Raw genomic sequence first — 21,952 nt, 5'->3', positions numbered from 1 at the left:
ACACTCATGCTGCTGGGGATGTGGCTCAAATGTAATTAGGTTTAGTTTGTACACAGATCGTTTCACTGCATAAAAACACCAATTAATTGTCAGGAGCTACAGTATGAAAAATGATTTTGCCTTGTGTGTGTATAATTGTTTTGTTTGTTTTTTTTTACTCTAAAAGTGCTGGTAGCTGTTGATTTGGATTTTATGAGTATATTAGGGTTGGGCGATGTCGACCCAAGTTAATATTACCCGGAAATCATGGCGACGAGACAAGAGACAACAGATCGCAAGAGGCACAGTGATGGTCTAAACTTACTAGGTTAAATGAATAGAGCAGTAAAGATATTACAAGTTCTCTCTCTCTCTCCCTCTCATTAAAAGATCTGCAGTCAATATTGGAGACGAGCAAAATACTTGTATGGTCTTGATTGTATTTAGGCCTTTTTACAAATAACAACTGAAAGTTCTGTTTTTGACAATATTGCAAATTCACTAAAAGCTGGCTGGAATTAATAGATAGATAAAATTTTATTTATTTAACATGAAAATTTAATAATATAACTTCTCGCAATATATTTATTGCAATGAATATTTTATAGGTGTGCATTTTAACTTCTTATGCATTAAATATGCATTGTAAACTTGTTCTTGATTGAGACATGTTGAACTCTTCTTTTATCATTTGCAATGTTTCTAAATTGCATTGTTTGTAATTTCATGCAATCATTCATTTATTTTCTTTTTCGGCTTATTCCTTTTTTTGGTAATTTGTTTATATCTATGTTATATTATTTTCTGTGGCGGTTCATTCTGCTGTGGCGACCCCTGATAAATAAGGGACTAAGCCAGAGTAAAATGAATGAATGAATTATTTTCTGTAAAGCTGCTTCTGGCCATGACACATTAACACCTAAATGGTTAAAGGGATGTGTTTAAGGGATTATATGCAGCATCCTTGATTTATTCTCTTGGGTAAGGCAAGATCTTCTCTTAAGATTCATATTTAGAGGGAAATGTGCTTAATGCATTATAAAGCTTTAAGCATCAGAATCGGTACTCCGTAAGAGCCGATCACCATGAAAAGGAATCGGTACTCTATATGGGCTGCAAAAATCCTGATCAGAGCATCCCTAGCTTTGACCCAACTTGTCTGTCACAGCGACAATACTCTCTTTGGCTGTACAGGACCGATCTTAGTAATTAAATTAGTAAATACACCTTAAGGAAAAAGAAGTATACCTAAGTAAAGATCAAGTATAAAAGTCTACTTTATTTAGTAAGTATACTAATATCAATATCTATCTGCCAGAAGCCCAGAACGATAGACTGCGGTGACAAAAGCTGTACACTTTGCGGATAAAAAAAGATACAAAAATAAATGTACATTTTAAGCTTAGCAGTTGTACATTTCAAATAACTGTTCAGTTATTTACTGCAGTCGCTAAAAGAAACAAATTGACTCCTTGTGTCAGTCTGAACAGTCACGCCGGGTCGCACCCCCAATTTCAAAGCGGTTCGCTGCTCCGATGCTCAGGTGCATAAACTTAAATCTCTTGTGGACTCGAAATCACTTGGTGACCAACAAGTTCTAAGAGTTCTATGAGTGATATGATATAGGTAACATTCTGAAACTTCTCGTCAATTTCAAATCGCTGCTCTGATGAACAACTCGCTGCCAGCAGCATGCTCCCTTATCCACAAACGGTGTGCAGAACGTGACAGCAGTGCAAACAAACCCAGCTAAAGTGGCTTTTCTATGGTGCTGAAAATGCATGAAATACAACAAGACAAAAGTTTTTTTTGCATTGGATGGGTATAAATTAAGCATAAATATATACACTGGATGCCGCATACAGACCCTGAGCATGCGTCAATAGCGTCGCCACATTTATACAGTGCTCCAGGACAAATGTCATTCAACCCCACTGGTTAAGACAGGGTGCCAATGTGAAAATGCTGGACTTTAACGCTGTGTACGGGTGTAGTAACAAGCAAACAAAGAGAACAAAGCACAAAGGTATCACATTTCATAGATAAAATTTAGTTTTTTTTTATGTTGTGAACTTTTGTGCTTAACAGGTAATGTTATTGATGATAATACAGTCTCTTACTGCATTCATCATAAGGCAAAGGAGCACCAACTCGCACTAAATACTAGGCTTATGCTAGTTTTGTTGAATAAAATAAGCAAAAAATGTTATGAAATATGACAACAAGATGCTGCTGTGCTAGAAACTTGTATTATTGTCGACTAAGTAAATGAGTTGTTCATAACGGAGATTCATTTACAAACGAATCGCTCCCTCTGTCATATTGAGAAGTGAAAGCAGGAGAGGGGTGTGTTTCAGGACTCGGATTAGATCAAATTAAACGAGGAGGGAGGACAGTACTACATTTCCATGCACACAAACACACACTCTTATGCCCGTGCGGTCACATCCATTAATGTGAAAAAGATGTAAAATTGTATTTTTAGTAATTTAAAAAAATTATTTACATACAACCGGGAAAACTCCTGATCATAGATATACATATATGTGTGCATATCTCTGGCTTTGGATGGCCACAGTCCTGCACTGCACCTTGGTCCCGCATTCATTTCAAAGTAGCGCTACCCTGTACTAAAATGGCGGCTATGTTAAAAGATTCCTCCAAATAGACAACAGCAGGATAGGCAACATCTAATGTATATATCTATGTAAATCAAGCCAGTGGTAACTACTCCTCTAAGTCCATCTTTGATTTTATATTTGAGTAGCTTGAAAGTGAACTACAACTCTGTGTATTAAACAAAATGTCCCATCTGAAAGCATGATTTACTTCCGGTTACAGAACCTACTTAATAAAACATGCACACAATCCCCTTTGATTAATTGTGCAGCCATAACCTACACCTCAGAAGACTGGAGGGTGAATAATTAAGGCCCAAAACACTCCATTCGCGCCACGCCATTCACGCAATTCGCGTCATTCATGCGTATTGCGCCGCAGGATGTCTATTCGCGCGTTTGCATTAAGTTAACATGTAAATCACTTGCGCTTGACGAGCGGTCCGCGTCTGGTGTGAACGCAGCATAAAAGCTATGGTAAAACATGCCATTTTCTTCTAAATAGTAACATTAATAGGGTTTGTTTAAAATTATGTTTGTACAAAATAATTTAAACTTGACTGAGTGCTTCATTTTTTTTTAAGTTGGTAATTATGTTTTGATTTTACATTATTAGTTGTAAACATTCTTTTATTTTACAGTTTTTCTTGATTGCTTTGATGTAGCCGTCAACTGAAACTCCACATTTACAAAACAGTTAACACACAGGCCTAAACAGCGGCACTTGTGGTCAAAATGACACGTTTTGCTAACAAAACGCACATATCGTGTCAAAACATTTAAAATATGCAACAAAAGTTAATTTTACCTTCAAAAAACACAACTTGCAAACAAGTATATGAGCTCTTTCAACTAATCATTACACAATGGACAACAAAATACAAAATACAGAACTTATTTGATGTCTTTCTATTTGGGCTGTCAAATTTGCCTTTTTGCAAAAAAGTGGATTTAGAATAAGAAATGCTTTGATTAAACTTTTATTGAATTAAAGAAATTTTTCAAAGTGTGGCTGAAAACTGAAATACTGTAAAAAAAAAAAAAAAAAAGACAAAAGTAATAAAATACTGTAAATATTAAAGAAAACACATGTAAACCAATATACAGTCAAATCTATTGGGAGTATAGGACATAGCCACTATTGACCTCCTCAATCCATGCTGGCACAGAACATCACAGAGCTTCCACCGTTTTTATGTTTGCAGACTGATTGCTAACTGAGGATTTGTGTGAAGGAGTGTCAAACCAGTGCTTCAGTGAAATCATACTGATCTTGGTAGTGTCTAATGGTTAGGAATAGATGGTTTCTGTTTGGTTACCATAGCTAAAACAATGGAGTTTGGACTGCTTGAATGACATCCGTGTTCAGTGTTTTAAAAAATGGTGGGGAAAATGTGTCAACCCAATGAGAAAGGGCTTACACATTTGCAAGACCTTACTTCTGCTCTGCTGGAATAGTGATAATGAAAATGAAGTGGAACCTAGTTTCTTTAACCAGGTCAAAGCAAACAAGAAAAACTGTAACTAACTCCAAAATAAAGATGCAGCCACTGACAATTTAAGATGAAATTCAAACAAAGACCCCATAACAATTATTCTTCACAGAAATGACAGTCCCAGCCATCCCCGACACAACTTAGTGAAAAACTAAAACTAAGATTATGGATAATTTTTGGACCATTATAAACATACAATTACATTAAAACAATAAATTACTTAAATATAATAACATTTTTGTCGTAAATGTGTATGCTCCAAACAAATTTCTACAGTTACATGGAGTCTCTTTCACACGCTTATAGGGCTTGCCTACAACAAAGCATTTTTATTTATTTTCTTGTCAAGCTCAGTGTTAATTTTTTGTTATTGTCGTCACTGAAACACCATGTTTTTAAAACACCAGCACCATAGTAACTACTCAGCAATTAAAAAAATGATTTTAAGAAGTTTTTAGAAGAGCGCTGACATATTCAGCTGCACAAAAACACTGAGTAAACACCCTACAAACAAGCAGCTTACCTTTGGGAATGCACTTTTGTCATTCTGATCTAAAGTCCACAACATTTTTAGTTTGACTATACTTTCAAAGAATAGATTGCTCCTGTAGTGCAAATGTTCAGATATAGTCACAAGCCCCAAATAACTACCTACTCTCCTCCTACCTACAACATCTGTTGTAAGTAAGCTTATCAAAAGCACTCATTGATCGAAATCATAGGTGCCACTCATATCTTTTCATTCACTTGCTTTCCCATTCCCTTGTAAGTTGATCAGTTCAATCAATCAGTAACATTAGACTAATGACTGCCAGAAAGTTAAAGTACGATGAAATGAGAGGGAACGTTCTGAACACATGGGTCATGAGTAGGCCTACACAAAATCTACGCATGCAGAAATCCACAGATTTCCGCAGATTTTCATTCCATCATTGAATCTATTTATTTGATTGTGTGAAAATGTGTGCAAATTTATAATTATTCATTTTTTTAATTAATTCAGTAATATTACTTACTAATATGAAAACTGTTTTAGGATTTACTTTCAATACAGTTTATAAAGTAATAATTTAGTAGATTTAGCAGTCTTTTAGTAGATATGTGTTAGATGTACTACATGAGGTACTTGCTTTGTTTACCAAATAAGTGGCTCTAATAGGATTTGCATTGTAAAACATTAAATAAAAGTTAAATGTATTATTTTTTATTTAACATATTATTTTTAGTTATGATAGACCCAAAATTATTAGGGTCAAACAGACAAATTCTGTCTGGCCCTAGTCATGAGACGCATATTAACACTGGAAACTGCTACTTGATTGGCCACTTTTGATTGGATCACTCAAATTACATGTTAACACTAGATGTAAACAGGGCCTTAAGATTTAAAATATTAATATATGTAATATTGTGAATATATAGAATATTGTGCATTATTGGCAACTGACATAGACATGGTTATCCTTGCGTGCCAACAATCTCAAAATGAAAATATGCTCCAAATGCTCTACTTCCGCAATGTATTTTTAATATTCATGGAACCTCGTGAATATATGATGAAATCTAACAAATGGATGTAGTAACTTCTTTAGACAATCCATAAAAGGGCAGAGCTTTTACAGCATTAGACCTTTTATAATAGGGAAAGCATCATATGAGCTTGACCTACATTCTTTTCGAGAGAAATCAATAGATGTCCAGCAACAGCATGGACAGTAAGGAATGATATTAAACGTGCAATGTTACAATGAAAACTAGAACTCAGATGTTGTTTACCAAATGGGAACAAAACAGGCGGTTAAAAGCACATCTGGAAGAACATTAAGAGCAATTTAGAGATTTCTGAAAAATCCTGCATGGTCTAAAAAAATTATTACTTTAACTAAACCTAAAAGGTCATAAATGCAGTCAAAAAAGAAACAAAAACGAATTGGAGAAGTTGTTGTAAGCTTTTTTTGTTTGTTTGTTTGTTTTTTGAGGAAAGAGAAGACTTTTTCTATAACAAATAAGCCTCTCAGCTACATAAACACTCTACAGTGGAGGAACCAGGAGTTTTGCTGCACAATTTGGCATTCCAAAGTCCCTGTATTTCTAAAAAAAAAATTTAAAAAGAGAGAGGGAAAAAAGGGAATTGAATATTTGCACAAGGACTTGAAATTTCAGCCAGCCAGCCTCAGCGCTTCCAGTGAACTGACTTTATAAATCCATTATAAATACTTAAATTCAGTTTACCCCCCCTCCCCCCTCTATCACTACTTGTATCTAACATCAGAAGCAGCCTTGCACGCGTATTTAAAGGCAGCTGTCTTGTGGGCTATTGTATTTAAATTTGAGAATACATAGTGGTAAATAATAGTTTTCTCTGAATACATGTTCAAAAAAATGTATTTTTGGTTGAGTTTTTAAGAATTTTATTTTTAAATGTTGCACCTAACAAATATCCTTATTTAAAAAATAAATAAATAAAACTAACACTGAAACTAATAAAAACTAAATTAAAACTAAGCAATTTCAAAATATAGAAACTTATAAACGCTAGTAAATCTAACTCTAAAACAAATTAAAACGAATAGAATTTGGAAACAAAAAGTCAAAACGAAATAAAAACTAAAACTAATGAAAAATCCAAAACGGTTATAACCTTGCATGGTCTTTCACCTCGTTTTACGCTTGAACAACTAAATGAATGCTTAAGTTATTTTACAGAATGTTTTGTATTTACATTACAACATCGATGCTGAAATTTTACGTTTTTGAAAATATTCACATAAACCTTTCACCTGAAGTTAATCACTGGAAATCACTAGCTGTGCATATAGTTCATTAACCAGCATGGGTGCTCAATTAGCCCTTGACTCAAAGTGAGTTTGTTGAGCAATTGCTTATCTAGCAGACACAATATGTGCCGCTGTTGATCTCCAAATCATACTCTCTCGCTCTCTTTCCAGCTCTTGAGGGAAACCGTTTATGACTCCAAATCCTTTCTAATCTTCGTGGAAATAATCAACCTGCTCTTTCTCCACAGTGCTGTTTGTTTTCGCTCAAGACCCAAGGCTTGAGAGGAGCACTGCTCTGCTCTTCATGTGCACTCCTTTTTTTTGTCTTCGCTAAACAGTAGAAAGCATCTGTGAAATATTTATTCTGCTGCTGGCATCATTGTTTATGAATGAAGCGCACAGTAGAGAGGCATGAATGATTGTGGTTGTCTTCTGTGAGTGACGAAAGCACTAACTTTAGTCACACATAAGACAGAATGTGTAGCGTGCTGCGCTGCCATTCAACCTGCTACAGTGAGAAAATGCTGAAACAACCATCTCAGTTGCAAAGAAAATGAAATGGATCTAGAAATGATCAGTCATGACAATATGTGGTTATACAGGTTACAAGTTACACACTGAGGAGGAAGCTTTTTTCTTTTTTTGACATTCCGGTGTCAACATGTACATCAAAAATAAAACAACACAGACTACAAGCTGTTAATGTAACCTGCCTCGCATACACTTGCTTGCTTCCTTTTCACTGCAAAGGTGTTGCACATTTTAGACGTGCACTGAGCCATAAGCCAACGCAGCCTTCAGTTATGTCACAGCCTAAGCCATTTTGAGCAGAGAAGGGCTAAAATGTGAATAATACCTCATCATGGCAAAAACTCAGCAGTCGCTGAGTGCATGCAGTAATATAAGCTTATGGATCACCTCTGGTTCAGCAACGCAGCACAGCCTTCTAGGGATTCAAGTCTGTCAGAGTCAATCATCTGGAAGCTCTGAGGAAACTTTCATCCTAATTGGGTCACCAGTCTACGGCAAAAGTGTACCTCACCAGCTAACAACTCTATGCAGAAGTGCAAAACCCACAGGTCAAATTTTTTCAGCACATGAAAGATATATTTTACAGAAAGCCAAAGATCTCATGTTTAGAACTTCAGAACATTCAATAAAACCACTGATAATGAACCACAAATCATCCAAAATGTCATTGCAAAATCATTTGATGGACACATTATGCTTCTGGTTGTCTAATGAAGCAGGAAATGCTTTTTTTTTGTTTTAACATGGTTACCCTGATGAAGGTGTTCTTTTCTGTAGACTATCGAAAAAATATATAAGAGGCTTATAATTTTAAAATGGTCTTTTAAAAAAATCAAAAACTGCTTTTATTTTAACCAAAATAAAACAAATCAGACTCTTTCCAGAAAAAAAAAATATTATCAGATAGGGCTGCACGATTAATCGAAAAAAGATCACGATCTCGATTCGACCCTACACACAATCTTAATTCAGCTTTCCTACGATTCAGCCAAATATATTTTCAAGGTCAGGAGAGAAGCGTAAAGGCGGCTGCACAAGTCTTCATAGCAACATAGACACCTTCAAATAGCGTTAAAAGTGTCACATACTGCATTAATAAGGTTTAATTCACCCAGAAATGTCCTTTCTGTCTAAATGTAATGATGTATTTGCAGCCACAAAATAACTTGTTTTACCAGTGAAAACAAATGGTCTAATAATGTTGTCAATGACAAATGACAAGCATATGTTTCAAACATGATAAATCAACTTTAAAATTATGAATAGTTGTATTTTGATGTCATCACGTCACTGTGAATTAACAACCAGGACATCAGAAAGTCTGTTCAGGTCCACCATAATGACTATACAAAATTTAGCATTTTAAGCAACAGTAGAGCTACACATAGGTCTAATATTATTAGTTTTATTCTACCATACGTTTGAGAATTAACAATAATAATGGTCACTAATATTAACCTTTATTTTACATCTACAGAATCGTGAGAAAATCATGATCTTGATTTTAAGCAAAAAAGATTGTGCAGCTCTATTATCAGACATACTGTGAAAATGTCCTTCCTTGTTCTGTTAAACATGATTTGGGAAAAATAATAATTTTGACTGTATATTTATAATTTTTTCCACATTTTTCGAGTGCCTTGGAATGACTTTTGCTGCTTATCCTAATATCCCTTACTCAAAGAGCACGAACACATTATTTAAGCTACCCCTGAGCACCTTTTGTTGTATTTTTGGAACGTAATGTGATTGAGACATTATGTAGGGCTGCACAATATATCGTTTCAGCATCAATATAGCAATGTTATCATTCTCAAGTCATATCATAAGTATATACAATGTTGAGTTTGGATTATAATTATTTAATACAACAAAATATAATAAAATAATAAAAGTGTTTTCTGAGACCTGTAACTGTGTGAGGCATTTAAAAAGCCCCTATTGTAGGTTTTTGAAAATGACCTTCCATGCAGTGAGTTATGCAGCACTAAATGAATGAAAACATCCAGCTGAAGTTTAAATCTAAAAGTGCATTGTATTTAAAACTATTAATTCTAACAAAATTGTCGACTCAGACTCAAATGAATGAATCGTGTTGGGTTCGGATCTTTTGCATGAACGCATCAACGTTGATATAGTTCATCATCAAATATTAGGGGTGAAACAGATCACAACCCACAGTTTGGAACGCATGTGACCCGCGGATTAATAACTTAATAAATTTTTTTTTTTAACTTGTAGGTTAATTCAACATTAATGACAACAGCAGAGAAATCGCCTCCCGCGTCATTTAAATCACATGCATGAAAGTATTTTGGTTTCCCTGTAAAACATAATAGAAAAAGTTTTGGTGGGACCTAAATGCATACTTAGGTTATTCAATAAAGGTATTTTCTCTCACTGTTTGTTTAGCCTGCATTAATGCATTCAATGTAAATCTGCACAATTAAACATTAAAATATTGTGATCTAAATTCAAACATGCGATAAATGATAATGTTTTGCATATATTTGTTAATCATTTGATGCCCTTTTGCATTTAAATCTGCGTTTGATCGTTACAAACAATTAAACAACACAGAAGTACTGGGAGAACAGTTCATAGTTCAGATACAAACACTAATGCTTATAGCAAAGATTGAAATCACCGTTTAATGGAACTTAATGCTGGTGACTTTTGTAGCCAGTGCATTATTTAACCAATAGGTGGCGACAAACAACTATCAAAATGATGTCACTGAATAGGTTTTTTTGTGTGAATCGTTGAATCATTAATTGGAAATAAATATGATGTGTTGTACAAGATGTTACATTTCTATATTTAGCATTATCAGCAACCGTAGCAAAAAAATATATTTTTTTTGTGTTGAATATTTTTCTTTTTTTCAGCTGGTTCTTTCTTGATTTTTATTTTTATTAAAATTGCAGGTTTTAAGTTATTTTTGTTAAAACAAATGGTTTTTGCAATAATATTTTGTATAAATGAAAACCAAATCCTCCATTGTTTGCTGATCGGAAAAAAATGGTCCATGAGTGTGATCCGAACGATGAGATTTGTGATCCGTTACACCACTACCAAATATGTAGTACCCGTTCCGGTAAATGTGAACGGGCTTTCCCTTCAGACACTAGCAGAGTATGGGCCCATGGGGGACTATTGGAGTGCTCATGACGCCAATAGATGACAATCACTAACAGATAGAGCTTCGGCTGTGGAGAATAAAGGGTTAAAGTTCATTTTCGCAACGATACCACAGTATAGCCAACTTAGTTTTGTTATTGTTCTTGTCATTTTTTAGATTTTTGATATAATAACCAACGCTGCAATGCAGGATTCGTCTGCTTTTTGCTATTAGAGAAAGGAGCAGCAGAGACTATTATGTTTAGGACTTTGTCAGACTTTGGCAGGTAACTTTGTCAAAAACTGTTACAGTTCACTTGGACCAGTTTCTTCTTTATCCACATCATAACATGCAAGTGTGATTAAGATTGTTGCCTCGTTTTGTTTGGTTTGCAAAATATGTGTTTAATTTTGCATTATAAGTTGTAATCGCACCATGCGGCTTGTAATCACGCATCTTTATAGATCAGTGCTTGAACTGTATCTCTCAAGTTAAACCTTTATGGGGCTATTCACATATTGCATCCAAAACCACGTTAAAAACACAACACATGCTTCTTCATTTACCGATTCAAAGTGTTTCTGAACTTGTGATCCTCCATTGTTTGCCTTTGCTATGGCCACCATCAGCTGGTCATACACACACAGCAAGGTCAATTTTTTAAAATAGTTCAACTTTTGCCACTGTGTGGATTAATACTAAATGTGTCATTGTTATAACTTGGGGTTAGGTTTAAGTTTATTTATTTATTCCTTATTGCCACATCAGCAACTTATGGCTATTTCGTGGCAAAATGGATAAACATAAAATATTACATGATAAAAACAAATTTGTATTACAATAAAAAGACAAATATATAAAATATAATTAGATAAATTTCACACAAAAATATATCCAAAGTTAAATATGATTTTTTTGTTAAATTTTTGATCATTAATTTTAATTTTTTCCCTGTGGTACCTTTTTAAAAATGTCCATCAAAGTACAATCCTTAAAAAAAGTTGTCTAATGGTTTTAAAACTTCCACATTAACAAACTATGTTTTATGGTAAGAGCAGCCTGAGGGTAATTACATTTAGGTGGGTCTTCATTATTCAGTAAATATAAATGTGTTAACCTAGATTGTCCAAATCTAGTATAGACAGTCCAATCATGCTTTGTCTCATTATAATTTGCTAAATGTATTTAATTTATTTCCGGGTTAATTTCATGTAATTTATTATTTATGCGGTTGTCCCATTCTCTTTGCCATGTTTCGTTTATGTACAAATTGATAGTGGGTTTCAAGTCCTCAGGAGGAATTAAACATTCTGTCACTTTCAAGCCTGTTTTGCTGCTTCATCTGACAGTTAATTTCCATGTAGTCCCATATGACCTGGAATCCAACAGAAGATAGTGTTAAACTTTTATTTTCTAGTGTTGTAATTTTCTTTACAATCATGGAAAATATGGGATGATCACACTTAGAAGCTTCCAGTGCTTGAAGACGGGATTTGGAATCTGTGCAAATAAAAAAAGTTACTGTACTGTGTTCTTTTCATTTGTTCTAAAGCCATATTTATTGCATAAGCTTCTGCTGTGTAAATTCAACTTTCTCCTGGAATCCGAGTACCAAAAACATCATCTTTAAACACTACTGCTGCTGTTACTGCTTTGTCTGTTTTCGATCTATCTGTATATATGGGTTTATGATGAGGGAGACTGTCTGTTATTTGTTTGAATTCTTGTTTGTATTTGTGTGGGTGAGTCAAGGACTTCTTTCTGTTTGGTTAAGTTCCATAAGATTCTTATTTTTGAGTTGCACCAAAGAGGAATATGGCTCAAATCAGGTAGTGAAAGCTTTTCATAATTAACACCCATATTCATCAGATGGGGTTTCATACAAAGCTAGGTTGAAAATCCTTTTTTGATTTTTATTTGACAGTACATTGGATTGCTAATTTTAAACACTGTCTTTCAAGGGATGGTTCTTTTGCTTCAATATATAAACTTTAAACGGGATGTTCTGAATGCTCCCAATTAGATTCATAGTCCTATGTGATATACAGTGTACAGCATTTGAAATCAAATGGGGTTAGGATAAAAAGTAGAGTAAAGCAGGTCGCACACCAGAAGCGCCGCTCGGCGCCGCGACACGGCGCGTACATGACAGATTAAAGTATCGCACACCAGACGCGCACATTCGAATGATATTTAACATGAAACTAATCAGATGGCGCTCTGTGGCGCGGCTGAAAAATGAACTGCGTCCTGAGCCGTCGCCGGGTGCCGCCGACAGCCGCCGACTTGCGGCGCCGGTGTGTGTATCCTGATAGAAACCTATGTTTAGAATTCTAAAATACATGGCGCTGCATGGCGCTGCACGGCGCGCCGCCGAGCGGCGCTTCTGGTGTGCGACCTGCTTAATAGTTGGTGTTTAACTGCATTGCTTTATTGAATTCCTGCATTTGGCTCTCACATTCTCTGTTTGCTATTTCAATAGTTTTTGCCGTTTCTCTCTGTCTCCCGCTGATCGCAGTTGACCAATCACAACAGACTGTGTTATCGGCCCAATCAGCACAGATTAGCTTTGCTAAGGAGGGGTTTGGAAACAAATTAATTGCTGAACGAATCAAATGGGAGTCATTGGGATAATTAGGTACAAATAAATGCATATTATTATAAGACAATGAGAGTGTTTTTGACCTTGTATGCATATCAGCCTGTTGTTGGAGAGCCCAGAACCAAAATATGACCATTTATAAAGCAAACAGGGGCTCTTTAAAAGCAAAGAACTTGTACTGAATTTAACTGTTTATAAAACAAAGACTTCAGAGTATTGTTTTACATTTGATTATTATTTAACTACTGTACACCTGAATACAGTTCAACTCTTTGGAAAACAATCAAAAGCTGCTTATTTGATTTGTATTTTTCTTTTCTTTTTTTTGAATATGTATATGCTTTTATGTTGTTTCTTATATTTTATGCATATGCTCTCCCCTACAGAATCATCCCAATCAATCTAAAATGATACATTTTTTCAAATAGTTATTCAACACATCTAGCTAAACTGTTTTGATATTACAATATCCCAGAATAAAAAAAAATGCAACGTTCGTTTTTTTTCCAATATCATGCAGCCCTAACATCATGCTTCTGGTAATCTAATAAAGCTGGAAATGTATTAACATTTTGCATGTATTTTTATAAAGCAAATTTAGAATTTTTAAATATAAAGCTCATAGCCCAATTATCAATCTGCTCTTGAGCAATTAAGGATATGAGAGAGCTATAATAAATGACACACTATCATTAAACTTATCATTTTATAAAAAGCAGAAACAGTCAGTGTCGCCGCCCTGACATTCTTCATTACATTCGGCCACTGATCCTTCCAGCATGATGATAATGAACGGCACAAAAAGCAGTCACAATCATTTATCAGTAATTGGTTTCACAATGTGTGCATAAGGAAAGTCTGGATCCATGTAAGGTTTTATTGTGAATGTTGCGATAGAGGGGTTAAAACTTAGTGATATTAAAATGCTTAATGCCTTATGCAGTGGTGGAATGAAGAGAGAGAATAAAACCTAACATGAAACTACTTATCTGATGAAAGAAAGTGGTTAGATTATATGGCTGTCCAACCTTATAAACTAAATGGTTTAACTGCTACAGTGTGCATAATCTAACATTCTGCAATATGAGGAAGTGAAATCATCTGAAAGTCATAAAAAGCGGATTCATATACATGCAAGTAATCCTTTGCAGAAGGACATATTGGTCCTCATTGGTTAGAAAGAATTACAAATAGGACATAACATGTTTTGTTTTATCTAGTGTTTTGAACGTGTCCGTGTTGGTTATGTCTAGGGGTTTCTATGTCATAGAAACAATCTTTAATCTAATAGAAAACTGTGTGAGTGCGAGTGTGTTTGTGTTACAAAAACTGCCAGTAAAAAAATATGTAGAAATACTACACTAAACAATGGGTCAGTGACAAAACAGGTTTGGCAAGATGGGAAATTTAAAAATCTTTTACAAAGTTGATTTAAAAGCATCCGTCAGATATTTTAAAATGTACAGATTGTATTCATGTTGATTTTATGTAATTAAAAATAACATTTACACCATTTTTTACAGACATTAAGACTGAATGCAACTGAAAATGTCAAATGGTGTAACTGCCAAAAATTGTGAAATATTAAAAAATTTACTCCTTCTAGATGATATGCAAGTGTACACACTGAAATAAATACTTCATTTTAAAATACCACAATAACATTTATTGTATTCGCATTATCTCTAAATGTACATTTTAATGGGTTTTTGCAATATTCGGCCAGACACATGCTAAAAACACTTCTGGTTTCTAAATAATCTTTGACAAATTATGTAAAAAATGTTAAAAACTATTTTATTACACTAAACTAAGTGTTTTAATTTTAATTTCACATTATTTCCATGTACATAATTATATTTTTATGTAAAATACTGGTTACACCAATTGACAAAAACCAGTTACACCACCTGACAGTGTTGCTTCTACAGCCAAAGATTTTGAAATTGACAATTAAAATCAATTCAAATTAAGAATGATAGTCAACAATTTCAGTGGGATTGTCATTGACAAATGTGTTTAGAACAATGAAACCAGGTTGCTGAACTTTAATACACCAAGTAATAACATCCTTTATATTAAATGTGTGGCCCTCATCAATAGAAAATTAACAAACTAAAGAAACATGTTTAACATTTAACACCTTTTCCATCACTGTTTCTTTTCAGTTGGCTTAATTAAAATAAAAATAAGTAGATGATATTAGAAAAAAATCCACTATTTTACTTTTAAGCTATTTAGAAACAATTTGCCAAACACTGTACGTAAATCACTAGTACGTAAGAACTGCTGCTTACTCGTTGTTGCCTTGGTGCTGGGATTAAAGGCCAATTTTTGTAAGCATACACGACTGACTGACAACAAATAATTTCATGAGTGTATCCACAACTTATCCACAAACTATTTATTTTTATACAGTTAACTTCAGAATTATGCAGAATTATTATTAGTCCCCCTGAGCTATTAGCTCCCCTGTTATTTTTTCCCCAATTTCGGTTTAACAGAGAGAAGATTTTTTCAACACATTTTCAACACATAATAGTTTTAATAACTCATCTCTAATAACTGATTTATTTTCTCTTTGCCATGATGACAGTAAATAATATTAGACTAGATATTCTTCAAGACACTTCTATACAGCTTAAAGTAGCATTTAAAGGCTTAATTAGGTTAACTAGGCAGGTTAGAGTAATTAGATAAGTTATTGTATATCCATGGTTTGTTCTGTAGACTATCGCGGGGAAAAAGCTTAAAAGGGCCAATAATTTTTACCTCAAAATGGCTTTTAAAAATTGCTTTTATTCTAGCCTAAATAAAACAAATAAGACTTTCTCCAGAAGAAAATTTTTTATCAGACATGCTGTAAAAAAACCCAAACAAAACTGATTTCAACTGCAATTCATTTGTTTAGCAACTTCTGACTTGTTCTTCACAACTTTTCATCATTAAAGTTCCTCCGAGTCACCTCCAGTTGTTAATAATAATAGTACAACAGCAAGCGCATCAAGTATGAAAACCTCCAAAACTTAAGGCTGTGTGCACTCAGTCTATAGAGGCTTGTCAACCTTGTTTCATTTCCCATGTTAATTTTTTCTTTTATTTAAAAAAGAAATTCCCAAGTGCTCTTTAACAGAGAGAATATTATTGTCAACACATTTCTAAACAAAATAGTTTAAATGACTAAATTCTAATAACTGATTTCTTCCGTAATCTTTGCCATGATGACAGCACATAATATTTGACTAGATAATTTGTAAGACATTAGTATTCAGCCTAAAGTGACATTTAAAAATGTAATTAGGTTAATTAGGCAAGTAAGATCTATTGGCCAAGTCATTGGGTAACTGTGGTTTGTTCTGTATTTAAGAAGGCTACAATATTGACCTTAAAAACTGCTTAAACATTTTAAAAACTGCTTTTATTCTATCCAAACTAAAAGAAATAAGACTTTCTCAAGAAGAAAAAAAATACTTACAACAGTCCAAAGACTTGCGGTATAGGTGAATTAGAAAAACTAAATTGACTGTAGTGTATGAATGTGTGTGTGAATGAGAGAGTGTGTACATTATATTGTGTGAATATAAACATGGATTAACATAAACAAAAAAAAACATTCATGTTGTGCAGTAAAATAATTTTATCCTATGTTTACAAAGCTTTAATAGTAAGGTTGTGGATTAAGCACCTATTTCTCAAACAAAAATAAATAAATAATCTACACTATGAACACAAATAGTAGTTTAATTTATGTCGCATTTTTGATCAGCATCATGAACTAATGATATTTGACTAAATTGACCCCTGACAGAAAGACTCCTGCTATATGAGTCAAATGGTGTAACCAGTTACACCCCTTGACATTTCAACTTAAAATGAAATTTGACAGGCATTATCAATAACATCTATGTAAGCACATGGGCTTGGTGGGAATATTTCAAATTTAACTTTTAAATATAATACTTATTTTTATAATTATGAACAATTATCAGTGCATTTCTGGGGTCTTACCATTTGACATGCATATCTAAGAATAGCTGACCATACCTTAAAAAGGTCAAAGTATCTCACATTTTAAAAAGAGTTACTAACCTTTGCATGCAGCAATTAGTCTTATCAAGAGTTCTTCTCTGTGATTCAATTTCCTGTCTAACTGTCTTGTGCACAATATTAACAAAATGGCTCAATAAATGGTGGTTACACCATCTTGACATTTCAGAAATTTGAGGTGACAGAAAAAATTCCCCAAATGAATTATAATATTTAAAACAATTGTGCTATATTTACCTTTATTTACTATTAAATATGTCTAATGTAAAATTATGCCAGACTAGCCGATACAATGTTTCATTGAGGCTTTCACATTTTTTAAACAAGGTAAACTATTTGGTACCAATTTTTTTTGGTTACACCACATTGACATTCTTGCAATAATCCCCTAAAAATTTTCTTAAAATGGATTAAAACCAAAAAATTAAACTTGGTCCTCAAAATAGAGAATGTATGCAAGTAATTTGCTTATTTATTTTGAAACTGTAACCTACTTGAATTTATTTAAAAGACATGGACACAAAAAAATGAGCGTCACGTCATTGACCCCAATACAAACAAGAAGTGGAATTAATGACTGAAAACCATAAATAAACTAATAAATAAGAATATTAAATATATTTTATAATTGCATACTTTCCATGTTCTGTTATATATCATATCTTTCATGTTTTATGATTTTTTTGTTTTGTTTCGGCTAGAATAAAAGCAGTTATTAATTTTTTGAACACCATTTTAAGGACAAAATTATTAGCCCTTCAAGCTAGATATTTTTCTGATATTCTACAGAACAAACCATCATTATACAATAACTTGACTAATTACTCTAACCAGCCTAGTTAACCTAATTAACCTAGTTAAGCCTTTAAATGTCACTTTAAGCTGTATAGAAGTGTCTTGAAAAATATGTAGTAAAATATTATTTACTGTCATCATGGCAAAGATAAAATAAATCAGTTATTAGAAATTAGTAAATAAAACTAAAGTTTAGAAATGTGTTGAAAAATCTTCTCTCCATTAAACAGAAATTAGGGCAAAAATAAACAGGGTGGCTAATAATTCAGGGGGGCTAATAATTCTGACTTCAACTATATATATATATATATATATATATATATATATATATATATATATATATATATATATATATATATATGCCAGGGTGTATTGACAAAAGTACTATTATTACCCATTATTGGTTCTGAGAATAGTGTGTGGCAATTTACCAGCTGAAAAAAACAGTTCTATTGTTTATAACAGATAACAGTTTTTTACCTAACTATTTTAATACAAACTATTTTGAAAACATATTATGAGAGTTAAAATGTGATCTATTATACTAGTAAATATGTAGACGAGTTTTAGTAAAAGCAGTTCTACACAGAAGCATAACTTGACAAAAAGATGAGCACAGCTGAGCTGCAGAAATGCTTTCCCATCATGAATTAAGAAGATAAATGAATAAAAAATGATACATGTGTGCGGGATGAATCCTTACTGGTTGGTGGGCGGTGCTGAAAGGGGGAAAACAACCTCCTCTTCCTCATATTCTGGCCCATCCTGTTGATCGCTTTCATCCACACTCCCCTGCCCCCCAAGTCCAGACGGCGGAGGGGGCGGTAAAGGTGGGAAGACCGTGGGCCCGTCAGTGGGCGACATCCGGCTGCTACCCGGTCCGTCCGAAGAGGGAGACTCGCAGCCGGTGGCAGCAGCGGCTCTCCCAGCGAGCTCTTCGCCTCCGGCGCTCGGGTAAATCATCATGTCAGGATCCGGGACAGGGACCCGTACTCGCGCGGGTTTGCTGTAAAGAGGAAAGTGGGTCGAGTCGGGGCCTCTGCTGCCGTCCGATCCCCTGTCCTCGCCCCTCACCTCCATGCAGAGATCAAGAAGACAGCCTAAGCTTCCTCCCCAAGTCTGCTAAAGCTTCTTCTACGTCCAGGCTTTTAATGCGAGGGGAGAAAGTTTCCTGAAAACAGAAGAGTTCATACACACTCTATCACACACACACACACACACACACACTCAGCTCAGCGGCTAGCACATGAGTTCAGATCTTCATTGTCTCCCGAGTTTCACAAAAACAAGCAGGGGTTTTGTGAATTGATGCGGGGTGAATGTCCGAGTAGATTAGAGGATGGTGTATTGAGGCCCTGGTTCAGTCTGGTGTCAGTTGTGGCTTTATTGTCAGTCTTTCGGGCTTGTTATTTTGTTTGCAGTGAGTTCAGAAACCGAGCCGATCTGCTACTTTTCAACGCTTCGCAGTTGACCGCGGACGCCCGACACGCGTCTACCCACTCGATTCCGCTCAAAGAGCGCGTCAAAGTGTTTTCTTCAGCCGTAAATTGTCTTTTCTTCTCGATATTGCTGGACTGGTGGAACATTTGCCACAGCTGCTCCCAGTCCCACTCCTCTCCCTGCCCGTCCCCGCTCATGCGCAGACCCTGCTAGCAGATTACAGACCAAACCAGTAGATTACAGAGGCTCGCAACACGACCGAGCATTGTAAGACAAGACATGATAGTGCAGCTTCGGGATCATAATTACCGGTTTATAATCGCAAAACATACTTTTATGTAACTTAAAAATGATTTAAGTGTCCTTTCTAGAGATGTCTAATCTAATCCAGTGGTCAAATTAACTGATAAAAATACTAGAAGCTGAGTTTTTCCTTCTTTTAATAATCATGCAGTTTGAAAATCAAATTTGTCCTAAAGAATATGCCGAAATCACAATCTAAATTAGTAAACAACTGTCTGCAAATAGCAAGATCCGATCATCTCTGAAAATATATGTTCAGTGCTCAATAAGGGGCCCCATATAGCCAGGTGGTTTGGGTGGCACCCTCACTGTCAAAAGTCCAGAGTTTGTCATATATGAGCTCATTTTTCTTATTCTGACTGCTATGCCACCATAAACAGTGAAAATAACCCATTAAAAAGGCTTTGAAACCAAGCGGAACCCTTTGTCAGCTTTTGCTTCTGTGTGATTTCAAATCAGTTTTGGCCAGTGCTATAAATTATTTTCATCAGTCCAACATCCAGCTGTGCAAGAGAACATACTATCTGACGTAAGTGAAGCCATCTTTCGCTACTGTATTGTTTTTTAAATAGAGAAAACATTTTACAAGTAACTTTTTTTCTAAATCTATTCTTTGAAACAAAAATGACCAATTAAAATGTGTGAAGCACCAAAAGCCGCCCATTAAAATGAATTTAAATACAAATTTTGATTGTTGTTATCCATGACATTAAAAAATATAACTTAGTGAAGTTGTTGTTGTTATTAAGTTTGAATTTATCATCATTCAAATGTCAAAATTCTGACTGAGGAAAGTTGAATGATCTGTATGTTATTTGTCTGATAAAAAAACAATAGGCCACTGGAAATAATTGGAAATTATTTCATATTTCTTTATGGTAAATCTTTAGGAAATATTTTTTGGACATCAAGTGTGGTTATGATGACCATGCACAGAATCCAGCTGAAATAGTGCTTAAGATGTTACTAAAATGCACTATTTAAACATCATAGTTAAATAGAAAATGAGGCATATAACTGCAAAAAGGTCCACTTATTGAGAAAAAAAAACACCCCTTTCACCAGGCTGATGTAAGTCAATGTAGGTCTACACAAAAGTATTTATTATTTTATTTAACTATTCAAATAAAGTTTTCATTAATCCATTTACATTTTTCATGTTTAAGTCATTGAATTTAAGTTTTTTTTTTGTCATTTTAGTAATTAGTATGACTATCTTGCATCTGACAGCTTGCTTGCTCTCAAACAGAGTCATGTTTTGCTTGTAATTGTTACTACACTCAATAAAGAAAACATGGGCTCTCTGCAAATGCAACTAAAGTTGTTTTGTTCATTCATTCATTGGTAACACTTTATTTTAATTGTATATTTGAGTATTCGTAGACTGTCTGCTTTATATCTTTTAATTCTGCTCCTATAACAGACATTTAACTGACTATAAGAAACTTTGCAAATACATGTCAACTTACACTTACCCCAACTTAACAGTCTACTTGTGATCTAAAGAGAGTTAGTCGGCATGTAGATGCAATGCAACTAAAATTCAACAAACGGACCATCAAAATAAAGTGTGACTTATTCATTTTCCTTCAGCTTAGTCTCTTATTTATCAGGGGTGGAATGAACTGCCAACTAACCCAGCATATGTTTTACACAGCGAATGCCCTTTCAGCTGCAACCCAGTACTGGGTAACACACATACAGTCTGACACTCATACACTATGTCCAATTCATTCATTCATTCATTTTCTTGTCGGCTTAGTCCCTTTATTCATCCGGGGTCACCACAGTGGAATGAACCAAAAAAATTGGTCCAGCCACAACCCATCTCTGGGAAACATCCACACACACACACTCATACACTACGGACAATGTAGCCTTCCCAATACACCTGTATGCACGTCTTTGGACTGTGGGGGAAACCGGAGCACCCGGAGGAAACTCACGCAAACCCAGGGAGAACATGCAAACTCCACACAGAAACGCCAACTGAGCCGAGACTCAAACCAGCGACCTTCTTGCTGTGAGGTGACAGCACTACCTACTGCGCCACTGCTTCGCCCTATGTCCTATTTTGATGCCCAATTCTCCCATAGCACATGTCTGAGGAAACCCTTACCAACGAAGGGAGAAACATGCAAACTCCACACCAAAATGCCATCTGGCGACATTTTTGCTGTGAGGTGACAGTGCTAACCACTGCACCAATGTGCTGCCAGATGTTTTGTTGATGGTAATCTATT

General features: G+C 34.7%; 1 protein-coding gene across 3 annotated transcripts in view; it reads right to left on the bottom strand.

The window, feature by feature from the left end:
* The window catches only part of rasa1a (RAS p21 protein activator (GTPase activating protein) 1a), a 102,975-nt gene extending 83,384 nt beyond the window's left edge, over positions 1-19,591 (bottom strand). For 2 of the 3 annotated variants that reach the window (XR_015491736.1, XM_087254112.1), the window contains exon 1: positions 18,670-19,591. Coding sequence is in view for 1 of the 3 variants with exons in the window: in XM_087254112.1 (XP_087110238.1) it covers positions 18,670-19,046 (377 nt within the window). In the remaining 2 variants the exon portion in view is untranslated. Of the gene's footprint in view, positions 1-18,646 lie in introns of all 3 variants that reach the window. The other variant, XM_087254115.1, reaches the window with a different exon arrangement.
* Between the last annotated feature and the right edge of the window lie 2,361 nt (positions 19,592-21,952).

This window comes from Danio rerio, chromosome 5 (assembly GCF_052040795.2).
Source record: "Danio rerio strain M-AB ecotype USA chromosome 5, GRCz13ab, whole genome shotgun sequence".
Classification (NCBI taxonomy): Eukaryota; Metazoa; Chordata; class Actinopteri; order Cypriniformes; family Danionidae; genus Danio; species Danio rerio.
Note: the sequence above shows the minus strand (reverse complement) of the source record. Positions and strands in the feature narration are given on the sequence as shown.